The following is an 18,273-nucleotide window of genomic DNA, read 5'->3' on the forward strand; positions in this document are numbered from 1 at the left end:
TTTTTTTTTTTTGGCAATTTGCCCATTGCTAAATTGTTTCACTCTGACATCCCAAACGGTCACAAAAACTCACTTGGTTTATATCAGTGTTATTTAAGGTCTGTTAGAGTGACTTAAGACCTTATTGAAGGCTGACAAGAACAAACGATATTTTTCAGAAATATTACAATAAAACAAACAACGTATCGAAAAATTGAGTTTGTGAGCGAGATAATTATTTGCAAGGCTAATTGCTCGGAATCTATTTTGCATTGCCTGCATTAGCAGGGTTCCAACTGAAGCCCAAACATCGCAGATTATGGAGCTGTGTTAGAAAAGTTATTTTTAATAGAGAATGTTTTCGCTATTCAAGACTGGAATTTATCACAGAAGTGGTTTTGGAAGTGTTGCCTGCGAATGCGAGACATTATATTCTCGCGTTCAGCTCTTCGTTGGCATTGTTCACGTAACTTAGCATGCGGGGAAAGGAATGAAGCTGCTTTGAGTCCACAGTAGGTTGAGATTACCTCTTACAACTAACAGGTGCTATCACATTATACTATAAGTACACCGCATATTTTCAATTGATACACTCTAAAATAGAGCTCAGATACACGTTATTACAATATTGAGCGCATTTTGAAAATACCACTCTGTCGGCTAATAACTTTAGCTTCATTAATTTTTATTATAAACTCGAACTTTTGTTTACCAAAACGGGCGGACCACACTGATGCTGCTGGTGAGTTCAGAGACTAACTCTTCATTAAAGAAGTAAGGCACATACAGATTTACTTGGCTCGAGTTTGATGGTACGGTATACTATTCGGAGTGATATTTTACAAGCTGTACGCTCGATGCGCTAAATTAGTAACATGTTCTACCATCCTGTCCGTATGCTTTTTTGAGAGTGTGTTTGGGGCTGGGTGACGATACTTGAGAACATGGGTTTCTTACGTCAACAATATCTACAAGTTCGAGAAAACACAAGACGAATTCTCCGCTGTCACGGAATTAGAGAAACGATTTGGTGATATGGGCCTTGCACGCATGCTTTGTTACTGTTGAAAAGGAAGGTGAGCCCCGCATGAAAATAAAATACTATTGCCAGCTTGCGATCACTGCAGTTTCAGAAGTGGCACGCAGCAGTGCCCAACCGTCGGACAAAAAAAAAAGAAGAAAAAGTAAAAAAAAAAAAAGGTTGTTGCTTTTTTCTCTTGGCAATAAAAGGGTTAATAATGCTGTCAAGCATAACCACGGTATTATAGTAGCTTCAGAAATAGTGTTTAGCCTATGAAAAGCTGCACTTCCTGACTTCGTTGGAATTGTAAGACCATGCTAGCAAACTGGAAGTCGAGCGAATTGATTGGCTTGATCAAATCTCACCGAAGTACGATTTTCGAACTTCCCGCAAATTTCCCCACAACGTGGGGCTAACATGCAGATTCGCCGGAGTCTCCAGGTGACACCCTCGCTACTCCGTCTGTCCCGCTGCAGCTAAAAGCTCGTCGTCGCCACGAGTCACTCGCCGTTTTCTTCACCAGCAATTCCATGGTCTCCACTCTCCCGATCACTTTCGACAAAGTCACGAAGCAATGACAAACCATCCAAGTTGGTTCAACGTCCCGCAATGGACTTGGCCACAACGCTCAAGCAATTTGAAGAGATCCAGGGCTCGGGGGTTGTAAATTTAACGAAAAACCAGGCGTCGACACTCGTGACCGCCTTACAAACGTTATGATCAGTGTGTGAATTGGCGCGCTTTTGTCAGGAGCACACGGTTCCTTTGAAACATTTTGCTCGCCTCAAGCTCTTTAGCGTGTTGCGTATGAAAAAAGAGTTTGAGTTAATATTGACAGAATTCAACAGTCATCACAGAGAAAAATCCGTAGATTCGACATCCTGGATGTTCGCTGGGGCTCTGGAAGCAGCGACCATTTTAGGTCGTCGACAGGAAGTTGTGAAGGACGTTTTCCAGCAATTATTGGGGATAGAAGAAGAGGTGGAAGTGAGTGGAGAGAGTGTGTATCAGACGCTGCTGGAGACCCAGGAACGTGGGCTGAAATTGTCAGATTTTGCCTGTCGAACCCTGGTAGATTCTGCGAAAATCCATGTCAACCAAATTTGGCGCTGCACATTATTTCTACAATGAAACAAGAGGGATACAAGTTTACGTTTGATGAGTACAAGTCGGTAGTAGCTGTTTGTAGCGGGACAAACGGTGGAGTGATGTGATCCAGGTGTATGAGGAGATGCCCGTCTTCCAACTGGATAAAATCACGCTGGCCAGGCTTAAACTCAGAGTGAGGGTGACGAACTAAAACTTCGGAGATTGATTTTTTGCCAGCACAGGGAGAACTGGAGCCTAAATACGTGTAAATCCGCACTAACGGTCCTACTCTAGACTGGCCAATTCGATGTGTTGCTTGCACTCGCCAATGATATGCCACGCCAAGGACTCAAATGGGACCAATCAGTCTACAAAATAGTTGCATTGGCCCATATTCGCAACGGATCTATCGACAAAGCTCAGGTATTTCTTCAGAAAAATTTTCAACATCTCAAAGGTGCGAGTGCTCAGCGCTAGTAAAGCAATGCAGTACGATTACGCTCTGGAAATGTTCAAGACGTTGATGGGTGATGGTGCTCCGGGTGCGTGGGCTTACGTGAAGGCTTTAAACGCTGCTGTTAACGTCAAGAGCCACTCGTCTGTGATCGAGATCTTGCGTCATATGCAAGGGCATGAGGTCCAGCTCAGTACCAACGAATATACCGGTATCATTGCGACCTGAAAAGAGTGGACATTGGCGATCAGCATCTTGTCAGCTATGCACTTACTCCTAGCAACACGCTCAATTCGTTGCTAGCTGGGTCAGAGGACATTTGCAACGCACACAAGACGGGCAAACCTTTTCCGTACCAAGTGTCAATGAGTGTGGAAGCGAAACAATTCTCGGAGGTGCTATCACTGGCTGCTGATGCAACAGACCAAGGTTTAAAACTCACCCCGTCGATGTGCCGCTGTGTTGTGCTGGCTCACATTTGCAGCGGGTCAATGCAACAAGCGAGGCAGCTATTGGATGGTAATGCTGAGCGTATGCAAAATGTGAGTGTGGAGTGCTATCGTGAGCTCGTAAAGTACTGCAGAGAGGTATAATGTGTGTACGGATGATGAAGAGCAATATCAACGTGAATGTCGAAGACTGGCTCATGGCCTTGGATCTAGCGCTGCAGCTTCCGGATCGCGCGATCTACTGGGAACAACTGCGCACGTTGCTGCGACTTCATGGGAAAGTTTCGTTGAGCGAATTCCGCTAACACCTTTTGCTGCCTGAAGATAATGGCCACCTCGACGCAGCAAGCTCGCGATAGTTCTCTATCTTTTTTAAAGGTAGACTTCGCTGCTTATGTTATGTTAGCTTGAACTGTAACGACTGAAATTCATGAGAGGAGTAACCAACTCAGCGATCTGTGACGTTATCTACGAGACCATATCTACACGCTGCTTTGCAAGTCATACAACAGTGTGCAGTTTCAGCGACGCCCAAGGAGCAAGTACATATGTTCCATCATCGATTTCTACTCAATATGAATGCATAGCTTCACGAGTCGTACGACCCAGATATGTGTGGTGGTGTCGTGGCAATTAGTCGACGAGTCGTGTGGTACCCAGTGAGTAGGCTACGGCCAACTTCGCGAGCAAGCTCACAGTGGATTTCGCGCTTGAAGCAATTCTGCCAGTATCCACTGGCATCAGCTTCGTTGTTTGCTGGCTTGAAGAGCTCCGTGGCACGAGCAGCGTTCGTGTCGCTTTGGGTTCACTCGCCCCAGTGATAGACCAGCACTTCAACGTGTTCATCAAGTCCGTCGACTGACTGGATCCTACCACTCTGGTGAATAGCCGCGTTCCACGGCGTGTATTGGATTTATTGCAATTGCCCCATCAAAAAGATCAACGACACACGAGCTAAAAGACATACAAACTCGAATTGCCATCCAAAAACTCTTTGAATATCCAGGCTGCATCGGAGACGGACCAAATGATGTGGTTGATCAAATACACTTTTTTGCTCATCAAAACGAAGTGAAAATCAACTTGCTGACTGAACTGTTTGCCGAACACGGATTTGCAAAGAGCAATCATAACTTATTTAAGTGGGTTCAGTCCAGCCCCTTCATATGCCTCATGGCTACAAGAGTGCAGTTTAGAGGTGAATTAACTGTCATAGGAGTAAACGATTTGTAACAATCAAGGTAGTACAGACAGATATGAAAGGGTATTGATAGGTAGCGGAAGACATTGAGGTGTAACACGGTTTAGGTGGTCGCACGTGTTCGACTGGTGTATATCATGTGCAGGTCCGACGTCAGCCAGCCAAAAACTCATTTCCAAATCATCCATCTCGACCACAAGTCGCAAACATCAAACGTTTAAAAGTACTCAATTGGCCTACGAATTCGTTCAAGCAACCGCTATAATGAAGAACGAGGGCGTGTCATCGTCCCTGGCAGCCAACCGCACCATGGTAGCTCACATGCGTACGCTGCTGTGGAAAAACTACACTCTGAAGCGTCGACATCTGCGGGCCACAGTGTTCGAGATCGCGCTTCCGTGTATCTTCGTGCTTCTATTAGGTGCCCTCAAGCATCTTGTGGACGACGTGGACGTCCCTGCAGGTTGGAGTGACAGTACCAATCCAGAGAATGACGACACGGCTGGAACCTCGTATAATTTATACGACCCGAGCGGATTTTCGCTTTCGGCAGTACCGACGGAGCTGCCCAAGTGGACGCAGTATGAGACCTCAGTGACTGGACTGCTATGGTACATGGCTCGCCAGTCTGTGACGGACGGAATGAAATTGAACGAACTCTCGACCAGTGCGTACGAAACCTGTACGACCGGTGTGGCGATGTACGGACATGTGGACACGAATTCGTCGTCTGAGTCTAGTGTACCCACGGAATGTGACGGGCGCGTGGTACCGTACAAGATCGCGGTATTACCGGACAATACCTTCACCCGCCAGTATTTCATGCAGACGATGCAGCTGTGGTATCCTCGCGTGAACCTACTGAACGAGTCAAAATCGCTTCAATTTGCCAGTTTGAGCGAAAGTGTAACGTTTTTTGACACGGAAGATGCACTGGAAGAATACGTAAAAGGGAAAACATACGGTTCCAGTCTGGATAATCCGAAAATCTACGGCGGAATCGTGTTCGACAAATATCCAAGTGGAGATAACATCGGCTCGTTCTCGTCGATCGAGTACACTCTACGCTTAAACTCGACTGAGACGAACAGTGGAGCACTCGGGCTTATCCCTCCGACGAACGGCGATGCTGCAGCTTTGTATCCGTCGCAAAAATCCATCAAGACGGATTATTACACGCGCTATACGCTGACAGGTTTCATGACATTACAGACGCTTGTGACTCGCTTTGTGACGTGTATGCCCGACTGGGATACAACCACGCAGACTACAACCGGTCAGTGTCAACGAGAACAAGCCACTGCAAGCGCATCAGATGATCTGGATGAAAATCTATTGAAATATCTAGAAAACGACGCCATGTTAAAATCTGCTGTCAGCGCGTATGGTGCCAACCTCTCGTTGTCGGAACTATCCAGCACAACGAAGGAGGCACTGCTGACGCCGTTGCGCCAGGCCCCTCAGCCTTATCTCGGAGCTTCAGTGGCGCCGTTCCCCATTGAAGCGTACACGAGTTCGCCATTCTACGACGATATCTCTGGAGTTTTCGCGATTATCTTCATCCTGTCGTATCTGTACACGACGTCGCGGATTCTGGTGGTATTTATCCAGGAGAAAGAGCTCCGTCTACGCGAATACATGAAGATCTTAGGAGTCAAAGAGCGCGTGATCATCGCCACGTGGTACATCACGTACACTCTCATCATGCTCCTCAGCGCCGTACTCCAAGCAGTCACCGGCCTTGTTGGATTATTCGCGAACAGCTCGGTGATCGTCATCTTCCTCTTCTTCTTTTTGTTCGGATTGAGTGTCCTCTGCTTTGGATTCTTCATCAGTACCCTATTCAGCAACGCGCGTACCGGTTCTTTCGTCGGAATGATCGTGTTTTTCCTCATGTACTTCGTGGCTCAAGCGTTCACGGACGATTCCCCCGAAGAAGACATTAAGCAGGCGTGTGTTATGCCGCCAGTCGCGCTGTCGTTTGGATTATCGACAATTGCGGATTTTGAGACGTCGGGAATTGGTGCCAATTTCGGGAATCTGGACACGCTTAATGTGAATTTTCGACTTAGCACAGCGCTGCAGATGTTCCTGTTCGACTGTGTGCTCTACACGCTACTGGGTCTCTACTTCGAGAGGGTGATTCCCAAGCAATATGGCACAAGTCTCAAATGGTACTTCCCTTTTTCTCCGTCATTTTGGCGCGGATGCAAAAAATCCAAACCTTCGACGGATATTTCGACGGATTCTTTGGATAATGTGGCCGTGGATTTAAATACGAACATTGAGCGTGTGAGCGCTGAACTTCGCGAACAAGAGCGCCGAGGCGAGGCTTTGTCCGTGCAGAAACTACGCAAGACTTTTGAGGTTCCTGGCGGTACTAAAGTGGCCGTAAAAGGTCTGGATTTAGTCATGTACAAGGACCAAATCACATGTCTTCTGGGCCACAACGGCGCCGGAAAATCCACGCTGATCTCGATGCTGACGGGGATGACTGCACCATCAAGTGGAGATGCCAAATACCGTGGATTATCCTTAAATGAAGATATGGAGGAAATCCGCGAATCTCTCGGAATCTGCTTCCAACACGACGTACTTTTCGAGGATTTAACCGTCGAGGAGCATTTACTGGTGTTTGGACGCGTTAAAGGATACCGAAACGAAGAGCTCCAGACGCTTGTGGACTCTCAAATTCGTCAAGTTGGTCTGACTGAGAAGCGTCACGTATTATCCAAGGAATTATCCGGTGGTATGAAGCGTAAATTATCCGTGGCGATTTCATTACTTGGTGATAGCTCGTTGGTGTTTCTGGATGAACCGACGTCCGGTATGGACCCTTACAGTCGACGCAGTACGTGGGAGATCCTGTTAAACAACCGGAACGACCGCGTTATGGTATTGACGACGCACTTTATGGACGAAGCGGATATTCTGGGAGACCGAATCGCTATCATGGCTGAGGGAGAACTGCGTTGTTGTGGGTCGTCGTTGTTCTTGAAGAACCAATACGGGGCAGGATACAACTTGACTATTGTTAAGGATGACGCCAAGTGTGACGATACGGCCGTCACCAACCTCATCCGATCCTACGTCCCATCTGCTGAGCTTCTGAGTAATGTGGGAAGTGAAATCGCGTTCCAATTGCCTCAAAAGAGCTCGGCGATGTTTGCTCCGATGTTTACCGAAATGGACAATAAAATGACAAAACTGGGTCTTCTTTCGTACGGTATTTCAGCGACCACATTGGAGGAAGTTTTCATCAAAGTGGCGGAAGCAGATGACGAGAATCATCAACATACTTTGGGCTACAGACGCGCAGAATCCAAGGAGATTGACGGCGTGGTATTGCAGACGAGTGGATTATTCTTCTCCCATTTAAGAGCTCTGCTTCTCAAGCGCTTCCACCACGCCAAACGCGAGAAAAAGATGATTATCTACACGACGTTCTACCCGATTCTACTGCTACTGGCGGGTTTGATCATCTTGAAAAGCAGTGGAACCACATCGGATGACCCGAACTTGGTACTGAACACCAGTGCTTATAGCCCGGACAACGCGACATCGACTCCGTACTACTGCCAAGCTGATGATAAGTGGTGTTCTGCAGTGTTTGGCCCGCATTTCACGGGTGCTAGCGCTCAAGAGCTGGAAATTTCGTCTCCATCGTATGATTCCAACTCTCCGACTGTGTTTAACGTGACTTATTCAGATCCTGAGATCAACGCCACGGGTTCTACTGGTTTTGGGCTTCGTATGGGTCAAGAACTGTACAACCGAAGCTACGAAGGCCAGAGCGACTTAAAGGGTGGACAGTACGGCGCGTATTTGGTGTATGGAGACAGCAGCGAGCAGATTTTCGGCTACAATTTGGTGGTTAATACGACTGCGACTCATGCTCCGATCATCTTCAAGGCGTTGATGGATCAAGCCATTTACCGGTTTTTTGCGGCCAATACCAGTGACTCAAGTGATGCAGATGTGGACCTCACGGTGAACAACCATCCGCTGCCGTTAACAGCAGCAGCCAAGGCGCTTTTTGGCTCGTTCCTGGCGTTTAGTGCCTGCGTGTTCGTGTGTATCTCTTTCTCGTATTTCCCATTACCAGTTGTGGTTTATTTGGTGAAAGAGAAGGAGGCGAACCACAACTCCAAGCACCAACAGCTGGTCTCCGGTGTGTCGCTGACTGCTTTTTGGCTGGCGAATTATCTCTGGGATCTCATGATGTACGTGGTGCCATGCATCGCTGCTATTATCCTGATTAAGGCGTTTGATATCTCGGCTCTAACCGGTAATTCCGAGTGTACGAGCTGCACTTCGGACACTTTTTCGGCAGTGATCGTGTTGTTCCTGCTCTTTGGACTCGCGATCTGTCCGTTCACTTATTGCCTGTCGTTCCTGTTCAAGGAACACGCGGCGTCTCAAACGTTCACGATGAAGATCAACTTCCTCTTGGGCGTTGTATTGATGATCGTATCGTACATTCTGGATGTGATTGAATCGACGGAATCGGTCAATTCGGTGCTGAAATACCTGTGGAGATTGTCGCCTTTGTTCGATCTAGGCAACGGATTACTGTCGTTGGTGCTGAATGAACTGGATACGCTTCAAGACGGCACGACGGAGAAGAAAAACCCGTTTAGTACGGATCTTATGGGCGCAGAGATGATTTATCTGGTGCTCATAACGTTCCTCTTCTCGGCTGTGGTGCTAGCGATCGACTACGGCGTCAAAATCCCTGGTTTCAGACGAAAACATACCGGTATTGAAACGGTCGCAGACGGTAAGTTCACTATCGACGTGGATGTTGCGAACGAAGCGCAGCGAGTTGCAAGCGGCGGAGCAGATACCGAAGCTGTTAAAGTATCGGGACTTCGCAAGGTCTACAAAGGAGGCAAAGTAGCAGTTCGAGACTTGTCATTCGGCTTGAAACGAGGCGAATGTTTTGGCTTCCTGGGTATCAACGGAGCAGGCAAGACTACGACCATGAAGATGCTCACTGGCGACGTACAGCCTAGTAAGGGAACGGCTACTTTGGGAGGCTTCGACATCTTGACGCAGCAGATCGAAGTGCGACGACAGATTGGCTACTGTCCCCAGTTTGACGCGCTGTTTGAGCGTATGACTGTACGCGAACATTTGGAGTTGTTCGCTGCGATCAAAGGAGTGTCCAGAACCGATATGGAAATTGTGGTAACCGAGAAGATCGAGCAGTTAAATCTCGCAGACTTTGAGCACAAATTGGCTGGAAGTTTGAGTGGCGGTAACAAGCGCAAGTTGTCGGTCGCTATTGCGCTTATTGGCAGTCCCCCGATCATCTTTTTGGATGAACCGTCTACCGGTATGGATCCGGTATCGCGTCGATTTATGTGGGATGTTATCGCGGATATCTCGACACGAGGCAAGGAATCAACGATTGTGTTGACGACGCATAGTATGGAGGAGTGTGAAGCTCTGTGCTCGAAAGTTGGCATTATGGTGGGCGGACGACTGCGTTGCTACGGAAGTGTACAGCACCTGAAGTCGAGATTTGGAGATGGTCTAGTGTTCGACACTAAATTCGACTCTGTCACTGCAGAAGAGCTGGAAACTCTGGTCCAAAATGTATTTGGAGGGGGTGAGAGCTTTGCAACTTCGACGGATCTGGAAGAGAAGTGTCGTATCTTCGGCAATATCGAGTTGGCGAAGCGGATTACGCCTTCACATCCGACGGGTTACAGTCTGGCAGCAGCAATGGAGCGCGACGGATTCGTCCAAGGAGAAGCTTTTTGTTCCTGGTGTGTGGAGGAGACGAGGTTCGAAACGCTTAATGATTATCTTCGACAAGCGTTTGGCGCTGAGGGGGTGACTGTACTGGAGCGACAGAACGACTTCTGTCGCTTCAAAGTGCGTGGAGAACGAGGTGAGGTGAAACTTTCGAGGATGTTCGCGCTTATTGAGGACATCAAGACGATGATGCACATTCGAGAGTACAGCGTTTCACAGACGACGTTGGAGCAGATCTTCAACTCGTTCGCAAGCCAACAGGAGGAAGAGCAGGGCGTCGCACGAGGAGTGTTCCGGGGAGATTAGATAGCTTGAGGTTCAACCGGACTTTATTAGCTATTACGATAATAGCATGCATTGAATTGTATTCTATCTGCTTTTTTGCCAGCTGAAGACCTTGAATGTATATCCTATATGGCTGTATCTCATTATCTTGTCTGTAGTGTATGTCTACAGTAAATAAGGTTATTGTCCTTTTCAGCAGTAACTAGTAGCAGTAGTAATATTAAGGAATACTGAAATCACTCACTCCGAAAAAATGGGAACGAGCATGAAATAGCGGGATAAGTTCAAGATTAAAATACACAAACGAAAACGCCAAGAAAAGAAGTACAAGTAAAACATATCTGTACTAAACATTATACAAAATTCTGATGGTCAATATATGAAAAATATTGCTGAAAATGATTCAACAGCGCATACCAAAACCGTTTCTTGGAGACTGAGGCTTTTATATCTGGAGGTGATACTTTTGAACTCCTAACTGCACTTGCTCAGTGTTCGTACAATCCGATATTTATTGCTTCATTGATGCAATAAACATTGGGCTCAATTAACTGGCAGGTGTGTCAAATCCATGTCTCTTTCGCCATTCCCATCGGGAAACTTGGCCTATCGCGAGTCGCAACATTAAATCGTCTCTTGCTTAGAAGCTTATCGAGTAAAATACTTCAAACTTAAGCATTAACATCTTACTGTATCGGGCTAATAGAAGCTTTGCTTTCGTCTGTGTCAACTCTCGACCTATTCGTCTTCAGAAATTAAATAAGAATCCTTGCATTATTGTTTAATCTTGAGTAGCAGTAAGCATTTATAATAGGCAAGATAACCATTAATTACGTTCCAAACGAATTACTCAGTTCATGCGATAGTCCAGTGACGTGCGAGCCTTTACATTTAGGATTTCTTTCACTTTTCTTTGCAGAAAGTACGATTGCACCGGAATCATTCCAATCGCGACTTTCGATCAAAAGATGAAATACAGTTTTCAAAATGGAAATGCGTACAACAATATGTGGCGTGGATGCATGGAAGGACACGACGTACGTATATGCGACCTCGCCTGTGTCATAATCATGTGCTCACAAGCGTTAGCTTTCGGGTGTACACCGAGACATATGCGTGTGTCTACCGCGAGGAAGCCATAACAACAGGTAGATCACTTTTGAATCCCCCTTCGACACCCAACCCAAAAACTCCGTGGACCCTATGAAGATTTTCGTGCTTCCCCTTGTGACTCTAGCTGGCATCGCGGTCGGCACAGCAGCTACGGCCAACGTTGAGTGTGGTAGCCCGGACTCATGGACTGAAGGACCCGCTCAAGCTCCTCTTGTCAACTCCACAGGGGTGTGTAGTGGGGAACAAGCTCGTACTCAGCCTCCACCCGGTGCCATCGTTGTCGACGCCACTGGTGCGTACAACGGCAGCTACAAGACAGTGGCGGAGGGCGTGGCAAACGTCCCCAACACAACGGACGAGCACACGCTCTTCGTCTTCCCGGGCGTCTACCACGAGCAAGTGGTCGTCCCGAAGCTCAACGGTCCTCTTGTGTTGCAGGGCTACACGTGTGACACGATGTCGTATGCTGCCAACGAGGTGACTATCACCCAGGCGAAGGCGCAGAAGGACATCCCTCCCGAGATCGAGAACAACCGCAACTTCCTGACCACCACCTTGGGTTTCAAGTCGAAGAGTGGAGTAAAAGTCTACAATTTGAACGTTGCCAACACAGCCGGCAAGATCGAGGAACTCGGCCAGGCGGTGGCTGTGTACGTCGACAACACCGACTACGGTTTCTACGCCTGCAACTTCACCGGATACCAGGACACTCTGTGTGCTCAAAAGGGCCGTGAACTGTATGCTCGGTCATTCATCAGCGGTGCGGTTGACTTCATCTTCGGCCAAAAGTCGATGGCGTGGTTCGAGTCTTGCGATCTTGAGTCTGTTGGGGAAGGCTGGGTCACTGCTAACGGTAACAAGAACGCTACCATTGCTTCCGAGTACGTTTTCAACAAAGCGCACGTGTTTGGCCTAAACGAGTCCATGAACGGAACGGCCCACCTGGGTCGCCCATGGGGTGAGTATGCCCGTGTTGTTTTCCAGAACAGCGAGCTAGGCGACGTTGTCAATCTTGAGGGATGGACACCATGGGACGATAAAACGAGCACCGACAATGTCTACTTCAAGGAGTTTAACAACAACGGTCCCGGTGCAGTCACCGACAAACGCGTGGCCTACAGCGGACAGCTGGATGCTGCTGTGGACATCACTGAAATTCTCGGCGACGACTACGAGTCGCAGTGGTGGGTTGACACCAAGTTCTTGTAAGCGCTAGATGTGTACACACCACAAATACTGTCTGTGCTCGCAGAACTCGTACTCAGCATGTAGATTCATGTTACAATTGTTACCTTTGCTGAGGGAATAAGAAAACATTTAATTTACGAAGTGAAAGCAAAAAAAAAAAAAAATGGAAGTAGAACTTTAGTACTACTAAATCTAGAAATACAGACAACGACGGATAAATCCGAAACATCCTCCACATAAAACTACCCCTTGAACGCGAGGTGTCTGAGTTGCTCCCATTTGCTTAAACCCTGTACACGATATCATTTATCCCCAAGATGGGTGTCAATAGAGAACTTTCGGGAGCGTTTGAGTTTCAATTTCAGATGCCGCAAGCGTCTACCTATGCAATCTAAAATGGAATCTGAAACAACCTTTTCGGTTGCTCCAATGGCCGGTCGTTTCAAAACGAAAAGAAGCAGCAAACTCGATCGCCACCAAACGCATTTTCCTGCTTTGTTTCTCCGGTGACGCTGGATTCACTGCGCTCATAGGATGAACGAGGACATTAGGAGCGTCTAACACCAGTGGAACCCCAGTAAACACTAACAAGGTCCAGGATATCCAGCTCGCTTCCACAGTTGACAAGAGCAATCTTGCGTCTCGCAAGAAGTTTGCTGCTGTCGGCGATGTCGTACTTCTACGAGCTGTCAACGCTTTTCAGCCATGGCGAGCTCCTGTTGGTACGGCAAAGGGAATTATGAAGGTGTTTGATGATATTGCCGTTCACTGTGGCGCTGACCCCGAATTTGGTGTGAATAAGCGTGGCGCAGCCCTGCGTACTCGCTTCGCTACGTTGTTGAGAGAATTTAAAAGAGATCAATGTCAGTCTATGCGAATGTCTGAAACCGTAGAGCAGTTTAGAGAGCGGGATCGACTTTTGCTCGATATAATTGCCCGGACCGACGACTGGAAAGAGAAACTGGAGGCTACCAACAGGATTAAGGAAACGAAGCAAGTAGGAATTGAGAGTTCAGGTGAACTCATGCGGCGCCTCGCAATGAATGAATCCGTTGCCGGCAAAGGCGACGATGAGAATGAGGACGGCGACGAGGATTCAGATGCAGCTAGCCAGGTGGGGCGCAAGCCTTCTGCTCAACAAGGAAGCGCTCAAAAAGGTAAGATTACCAAACGAGAACGTTTGGCTGTTTTCACGGATGCTCTTACGGACAGCTTGAAGTCGGCTAGTGAAGATGATGGAAATAAACACGAGTTCAAGGCAAAACGATTAGCGTTTGAGCAAGACCAAGCTGAAAACCAACGTCTCCATGAGGCTACAGAAGCAGAGAAACGCCGTCACCATGAGCTGGACCTTGAAACTCGCCGCCAAAAAGCAGATGAAGAACGTGAAAAGAGGATGTTTGCTATTCTTAAGTCAGTGTTGATGCAAAAAAAATTCTACGGAGTAGCGATGCCCAGGTAGATATCAATTGGGGGCGGACTTAATGCGAAACTTGATTGCCGAGTGGTTGCATGCATGTGTGGCAATTAGTGAATAGGACGACAACGAAAAATAGATTCCCCACAGCGGTTTGCCATGCCCGATTCTTCTTGTCCCAGTTAAGAAATTTCCATAACGTTTTCACCCGGCCGAAGCCCACTCAACGCTTTCTCTTACGCTGCTCATGTTACGGTTAAATTCTGAAGTTGAAGAAGATGTTGCAATTGATGGACAACATATATACCGGCTACACCCGTACGCTGGATCGCCGTATATGAGCTTTCCGCAAAAGATGCCACTTTGATCATCTTCCATTAGGTCTAGGATGCCGCTAAGATTGAGCATGGTTGAGTCGTGGCGTCTTCCTTCTAATGGGCCAAACAAACTGATAATGATTCCATCAGGGGCTTGGATACTCTGCCAATTAAAACAGTGAATTCGAGGATGACCGTTGTATAGAGCTCGCTGGAGGTTTTCGTATCGCGACACAATCGTCTCTCTTGCACTAGGTCTAGCCACGTACTGCTTGGTACCATCAATAAAAGCCCAGCACGTTCGTAAAGGTGAACCCTTCGCGTGAATAGCAGCAGCGTACTCGGTAATGCGTAGGTGGACCAAATCATTGTTGAAGTAGACTAAATCGCGGTGTTGGTCAACGAAGAGCTGTGCGGTTGCTTTCACTACGCGGCTGTAGGGACCAGTCCCTCTACCAAACTCACTTACTACTGTCAACAATTTTGATGGCTCTGAAAGTCGCCGATACAACATCGCTAATGCTTCAACACGACCCACGCGATCACCTGACGGTGTTGTCACTCCGTCCTCCGGAAGCCGCAGCTTGGTGGCCAGAACGGACAATTCGGCAATAGAAAAACGATAGCGAACTTTAGCAGTTAAATCGTCTAGCATGATGTCGAATGATCTTGATCGATCAACAGGAGGGGCTGCGTCTCGCAGTCGAAATCAGTTATTTCGTTGCAACACGGCCATGATTCTTGCGAAGCGCCTCCGGTTTCTCCTAGCCAGGATCCATACAGAAGCCACAACAACGAACGCATCCTCCGCGGAAAGCTTCGGCGCGACGAACACCATTTTCGAGTGTGGCTATCTCTGTTGCAGCCCGCTTTTAGATAGCCTCCGTGTACCTGGAACCTAATCACGTTCGAGATAAGATTGGCGCCCTATCCACCGTCAAACTGAATCTGAAGCTGAAACGTGGTCAAGTTCTCTAATAGGGAAACCAGTATTTTAGTTATCGTGTATGTACCAAAGTCAGGACGACGCCCCAGTCCCAGTGCCTTTCCGCCATAAACGGTGTATTGTCTTGCAATCGTGTCTGCGGAAGATACGATATGATGGCAATAGTGTCTATAGAGGTCAGAGACTGCGCAGTGAACAACCATAAAATGAACAGCGCAAAGAGGAATCATCGAAAACCGATATTTATGAAAGCTAACAGATGGCGGTCTGCAAGCACGGCTGAATACTCAAGTCAAGTCAAGTTACTCTGATTCCGCGTCACCAATGCTGCCAGTGCACTGTCGTCTGGGCGGATGGACGGCCCTTGCCGTGTTGCCGCTCAGCCACTCATCCGAACCAAGGTCGCTGTCTTCATACTCTTCATGGTCTTCAGCCGTACGGGTAGGCTCCGGAGCGCCAAGCTTGCGCTTGCGACTTTCTTCCAGTATCCTTCCTATGTTTGTGCCAGATCTCGGAGCACAAAGTCGCCACCCCGTTGCTTGAATGTTTGACCTTATTGCACAGGAAAACTCGAGACGCTAATGCATGCCTTGACGAGGTTTTCAGCTTGCGAGCAGTAGTACGTAGTTTCACCACCACGAGCCTGGTCAGCGCGTTTTAGCACGGAACAAACTTTACAAGCTCGTTGCCTGCGCTTTCGTGTGTCGTCGTCGTTGCCTTTTCTCCATTCATCAGTCTGCATAGGCACAAGGGCAGGTGTGGCGCGACTGATCTTCGTAGGAGTGGGCTGAAAGCCTTGGTGACGAAGTAGTGGATACCAGTCAATTGGTCGGAGCTGGCTGAGCTCGAGGTGGAGATGCTTCAGAAAGCGCACGTGAGAAACCTCGGGCTTTGCATCAGCAGAGCGGCGAGCATTGTAGACTATGAAGGCGTTGATGATAGATAGATCAATCAGGCCTAGAAATAGAGACTTGTAATACCATCTGAAGTGAATACCTGTAGTAGAATACACGTTAGATCTGGGTGGTCAAACTTGTATTGACACAAAATCGGCCGCGCTTCATGTAGTGGCCAAAGCAGCCTCGAGGATAGCTCCTTCGTCTGTGATCTTCCCGTGATGTTCGGAGCGATAGTTCGGGTAATAAGCAGCCCAATACAAACACACAACTCGCTGCCAGAAGTATTTGGTGTTTTTTGCAATGCTGTCTTGATTGTTTTGTAGTTTGGGCTTGTTACGTTGGCTTCTTCAGCTGACGGGCTTGTTGCTTGGCATGTTGAGCGTCCGTACGGATGTCCAACTTCTTGTTGGCGTGGTGTCCGCGATATTCTCAAATAGTGTGGCGTCACAAATAGCAAGAACGCCTCAAGAGCACTAGATGCGGTCTTTAGTGTGTGCTTGTTTGGGCCTTGAACGATTATTGCGCATCTTTTAGTTCAAAATTCGCGCCAATACGATGAGTGTAGCCACTGCGACGGTTAAACGTGTGCTCTTCTAGAAGGGAGGGGGGGGGAGGGGGTACCTTGCCCCCCTCCCCAGCATGGTCGTTGGCATGACTCTGTAACTGTGCGAGTCTGCACGAGGATACGCTGTGACTAGTCCGCTGGGTTGTGACCGCGAGTCAGGCGAACTACTTAACCGCTACGTTGGAAGGCTCTCTGATTTGATATGACTTTGGTTACTGCGTTGTGACTCTATTAGCGGTGTTGTGACACAAACTTACTCCGTTGAGACTATAACCACTACGTTGAAGCCATTATCGTTATTTATGACTCGCACTGTTGTGCTGCGACTCGGACGGCTATGTTGTGACTAGGGCTGCTGCAAACTATGCTGTTGTCCTGGCCGCTGCGTTGCGACTCTAATGGCTACGTGGTGACCCATACCCCAACGCTATGACTACGTGTGGTACGTTGTGATGGTGGCATTAACGTTGAATTTATTCCCGCCGTGTTGCGTCTGCCACTACGTTGTAAGATGATACACTCCGCGACAGGATGGATCGGCCACCCACGTCGGTGGCCGTAACTTCGTCAATTTTAGGAGTTGGAGGGCGCTATTTAGATATGTTTTAGAGGTAATTTAGGGCAAGGCGGTGTTTGTGCTAACGAGCAAGAATTGGCAGTCTATCGAGTGGCTAGCATAGAGAGCAACGGTTTTCGCACTACGACAGATTAGATCGGCCACCTCCACCATACAAAAATCAAGTATATTTGTACCTAATGATAGCATCTCAGTAACTCTACACTAGACAACGAGTGGTGTAAGGCGCTCTTTTCAACAAGATGCCACGCGCGAAGAAGCCCCTCCCCACCCTGAAGAAGCCTCGCCTCACTGAGCATGAGCGGAGTAGAATTCTAGGCCTGCACGAAGCCGGCGTGAGCGCCCGAGACATCGCGCTGCTGACGGAGCGAAGCCGAGACACAGTCGGCCGCGTTATCGCTCCACTCCCTCCCTCCACTACTCTCAAGCGCCCAGCCCCCCCTCCTGCCCTTACGGACCGCGAAACGAGGCGCCTAGTGCGCGAAGCGTCCAAGGGCCAGCTCTCGGCCGCCAAGCTCAAGGCCGAGCTGCAGCTCTCCGTCTCGGTGCGCACCATCCAGCGAACCCTTTCTAGGGTGGACTGGTTGGTGTACACAAAGATGGAGAACACATTGCCTCTTAAGCCTGAGGACATGGCTGCCCGTAAGGCATGGGCCGGTGCCATGCTAGTGCAGAAAGACGCCGGGGTCGTCTGGGACACCATCATCTTCTCAGACGAGAAGAAGTGGAACCTAGACGGCCCCGACGGCTTTCAGCACTACTGGAGGGACCTAAGAAAGCCTCCCCGGCAAACCAAGAGGCGGCAAGCAGGAGGGGGCTCTGTGATGGTTTGGGCCGCGTTTTCTAAGCACGGAAAGTCGCAGCTAGTTGTGCTGAAGGGGAGACAAAACTCAGAAGATTATATCTACACTGTCTCTGAGTTTCTTCTCCCCTTCGCGCATCTAAACTATGGGACGGACTACATCTATCAGCAGGACAATGCAAGCATTCACGCGTCCAAGCGCACAAAA

General features: G+C 48.3%; 4 protein-coding genes across 4 annotated transcripts; all 4 read left to right on the forward strand.

Annotated features, from left to right (window-relative positions):
* Window positions 1-1,609: 1,609 nt before the first annotated feature.
* PPTG_06286 (hypothetical protein) lies at window positions 1,610-3,415 on the forward strand (the record flags this gene model as incomplete). Its single annotated transcript, XM_008900188.1, has 6 exons — window positions 1,610-1,663; window positions 1,751-2,071; window positions 2,384-2,512; window positions 2,580-2,726; window positions 2,795-3,085; window positions 3,157-3,415. 6 exons carry the CDS (start codon window positions 1,610-1,612, stop codon window positions 3,295-3,297), a joined length of 1,083 nt encoding a protein of 360 aa, XP_008898436.1. The 3' UTR covers window positions 3,298-3,415.
* A 959-nt stretch (window positions 3,416-4,374) lies between these two features.
* PPTG_06287 (hypothetical protein) lies at window positions 4,375-10,347 on the forward strand. The gene has a single exon (XM_008900189.1). The coding sequence runs from the start codon at window positions 4,458-4,460 to the stop codon at window positions 10,260-10,262; it is 5,805 nt and encodes a 1,934-aa protein (XP_008898437.1). The 5' UTR covers window positions 4,375-4,457; the 3' UTR covers window positions 10,263-10,347.
* A 996-nt stretch (window positions 10,348-11,343) lies between these two features.
* PPTG_06288 (hypothetical protein) lies at window positions 11,344-12,778 on the forward strand. The gene has a single exon (XM_008900190.1). It carries the CDS (start codon window positions 11,445-11,447, stop codon window positions 12,561-12,563), a length of 1,119 nt encoding a protein of 372 aa, XP_008898438.1. The 5' UTR covers window positions 11,344-11,444; the 3' UTR covers window positions 12,564-12,778.
* Window positions 12,779-13,281: 503 nt separating this feature from the next.
* On the forward strand, window positions 13,282-14,004 carry PPTG_06289 (hypothetical protein; the record flags this gene model as incomplete). Its single annotated transcript, XM_008900191.1, has 1 exon — window positions 13,282-14,004. The coding sequence occupies one exon, from the start codon at window positions 13,282-13,284 to the stop codon at window positions 14,002-14,004; it is 723 nt and encodes a 240-aa protein (XP_008898439.1).
* Between the last annotated feature and the right edge of the window lie 4,269 nt (window positions 14,005-18,273).

This window comes from Phytophthora parasitica, assembly GCF_000247585.1.
Source record: "Phytophthora parasitica INRA-310 unplaced genomic scaffold supercont2.9, whole genome shotgun sequence".
Classification (NCBI taxonomy): Eukaryota; Oomycota; class Peronosporomycetes; order Peronosporales; family Peronosporaceae; genus Phytophthora; species Phytophthora nicotianae.

Bases quoted from the DNA above. Each gene is read 5' to 3' on its own strand.
- PPTG_06287 (XM_008900189.1), top strand. From the start codon at position 4,458: ATGAAGAACGAGGGCGTGTCATCGTCCCTGGCAGCCAACCGCACCATG.
- PPTG_06288 (XM_008900190.1), top strand. From the start codon at position 11,445: ATGAAGATTTTCGTGCTTCCCCTTGTGACTCTAGCTGGCATCGCGGTC.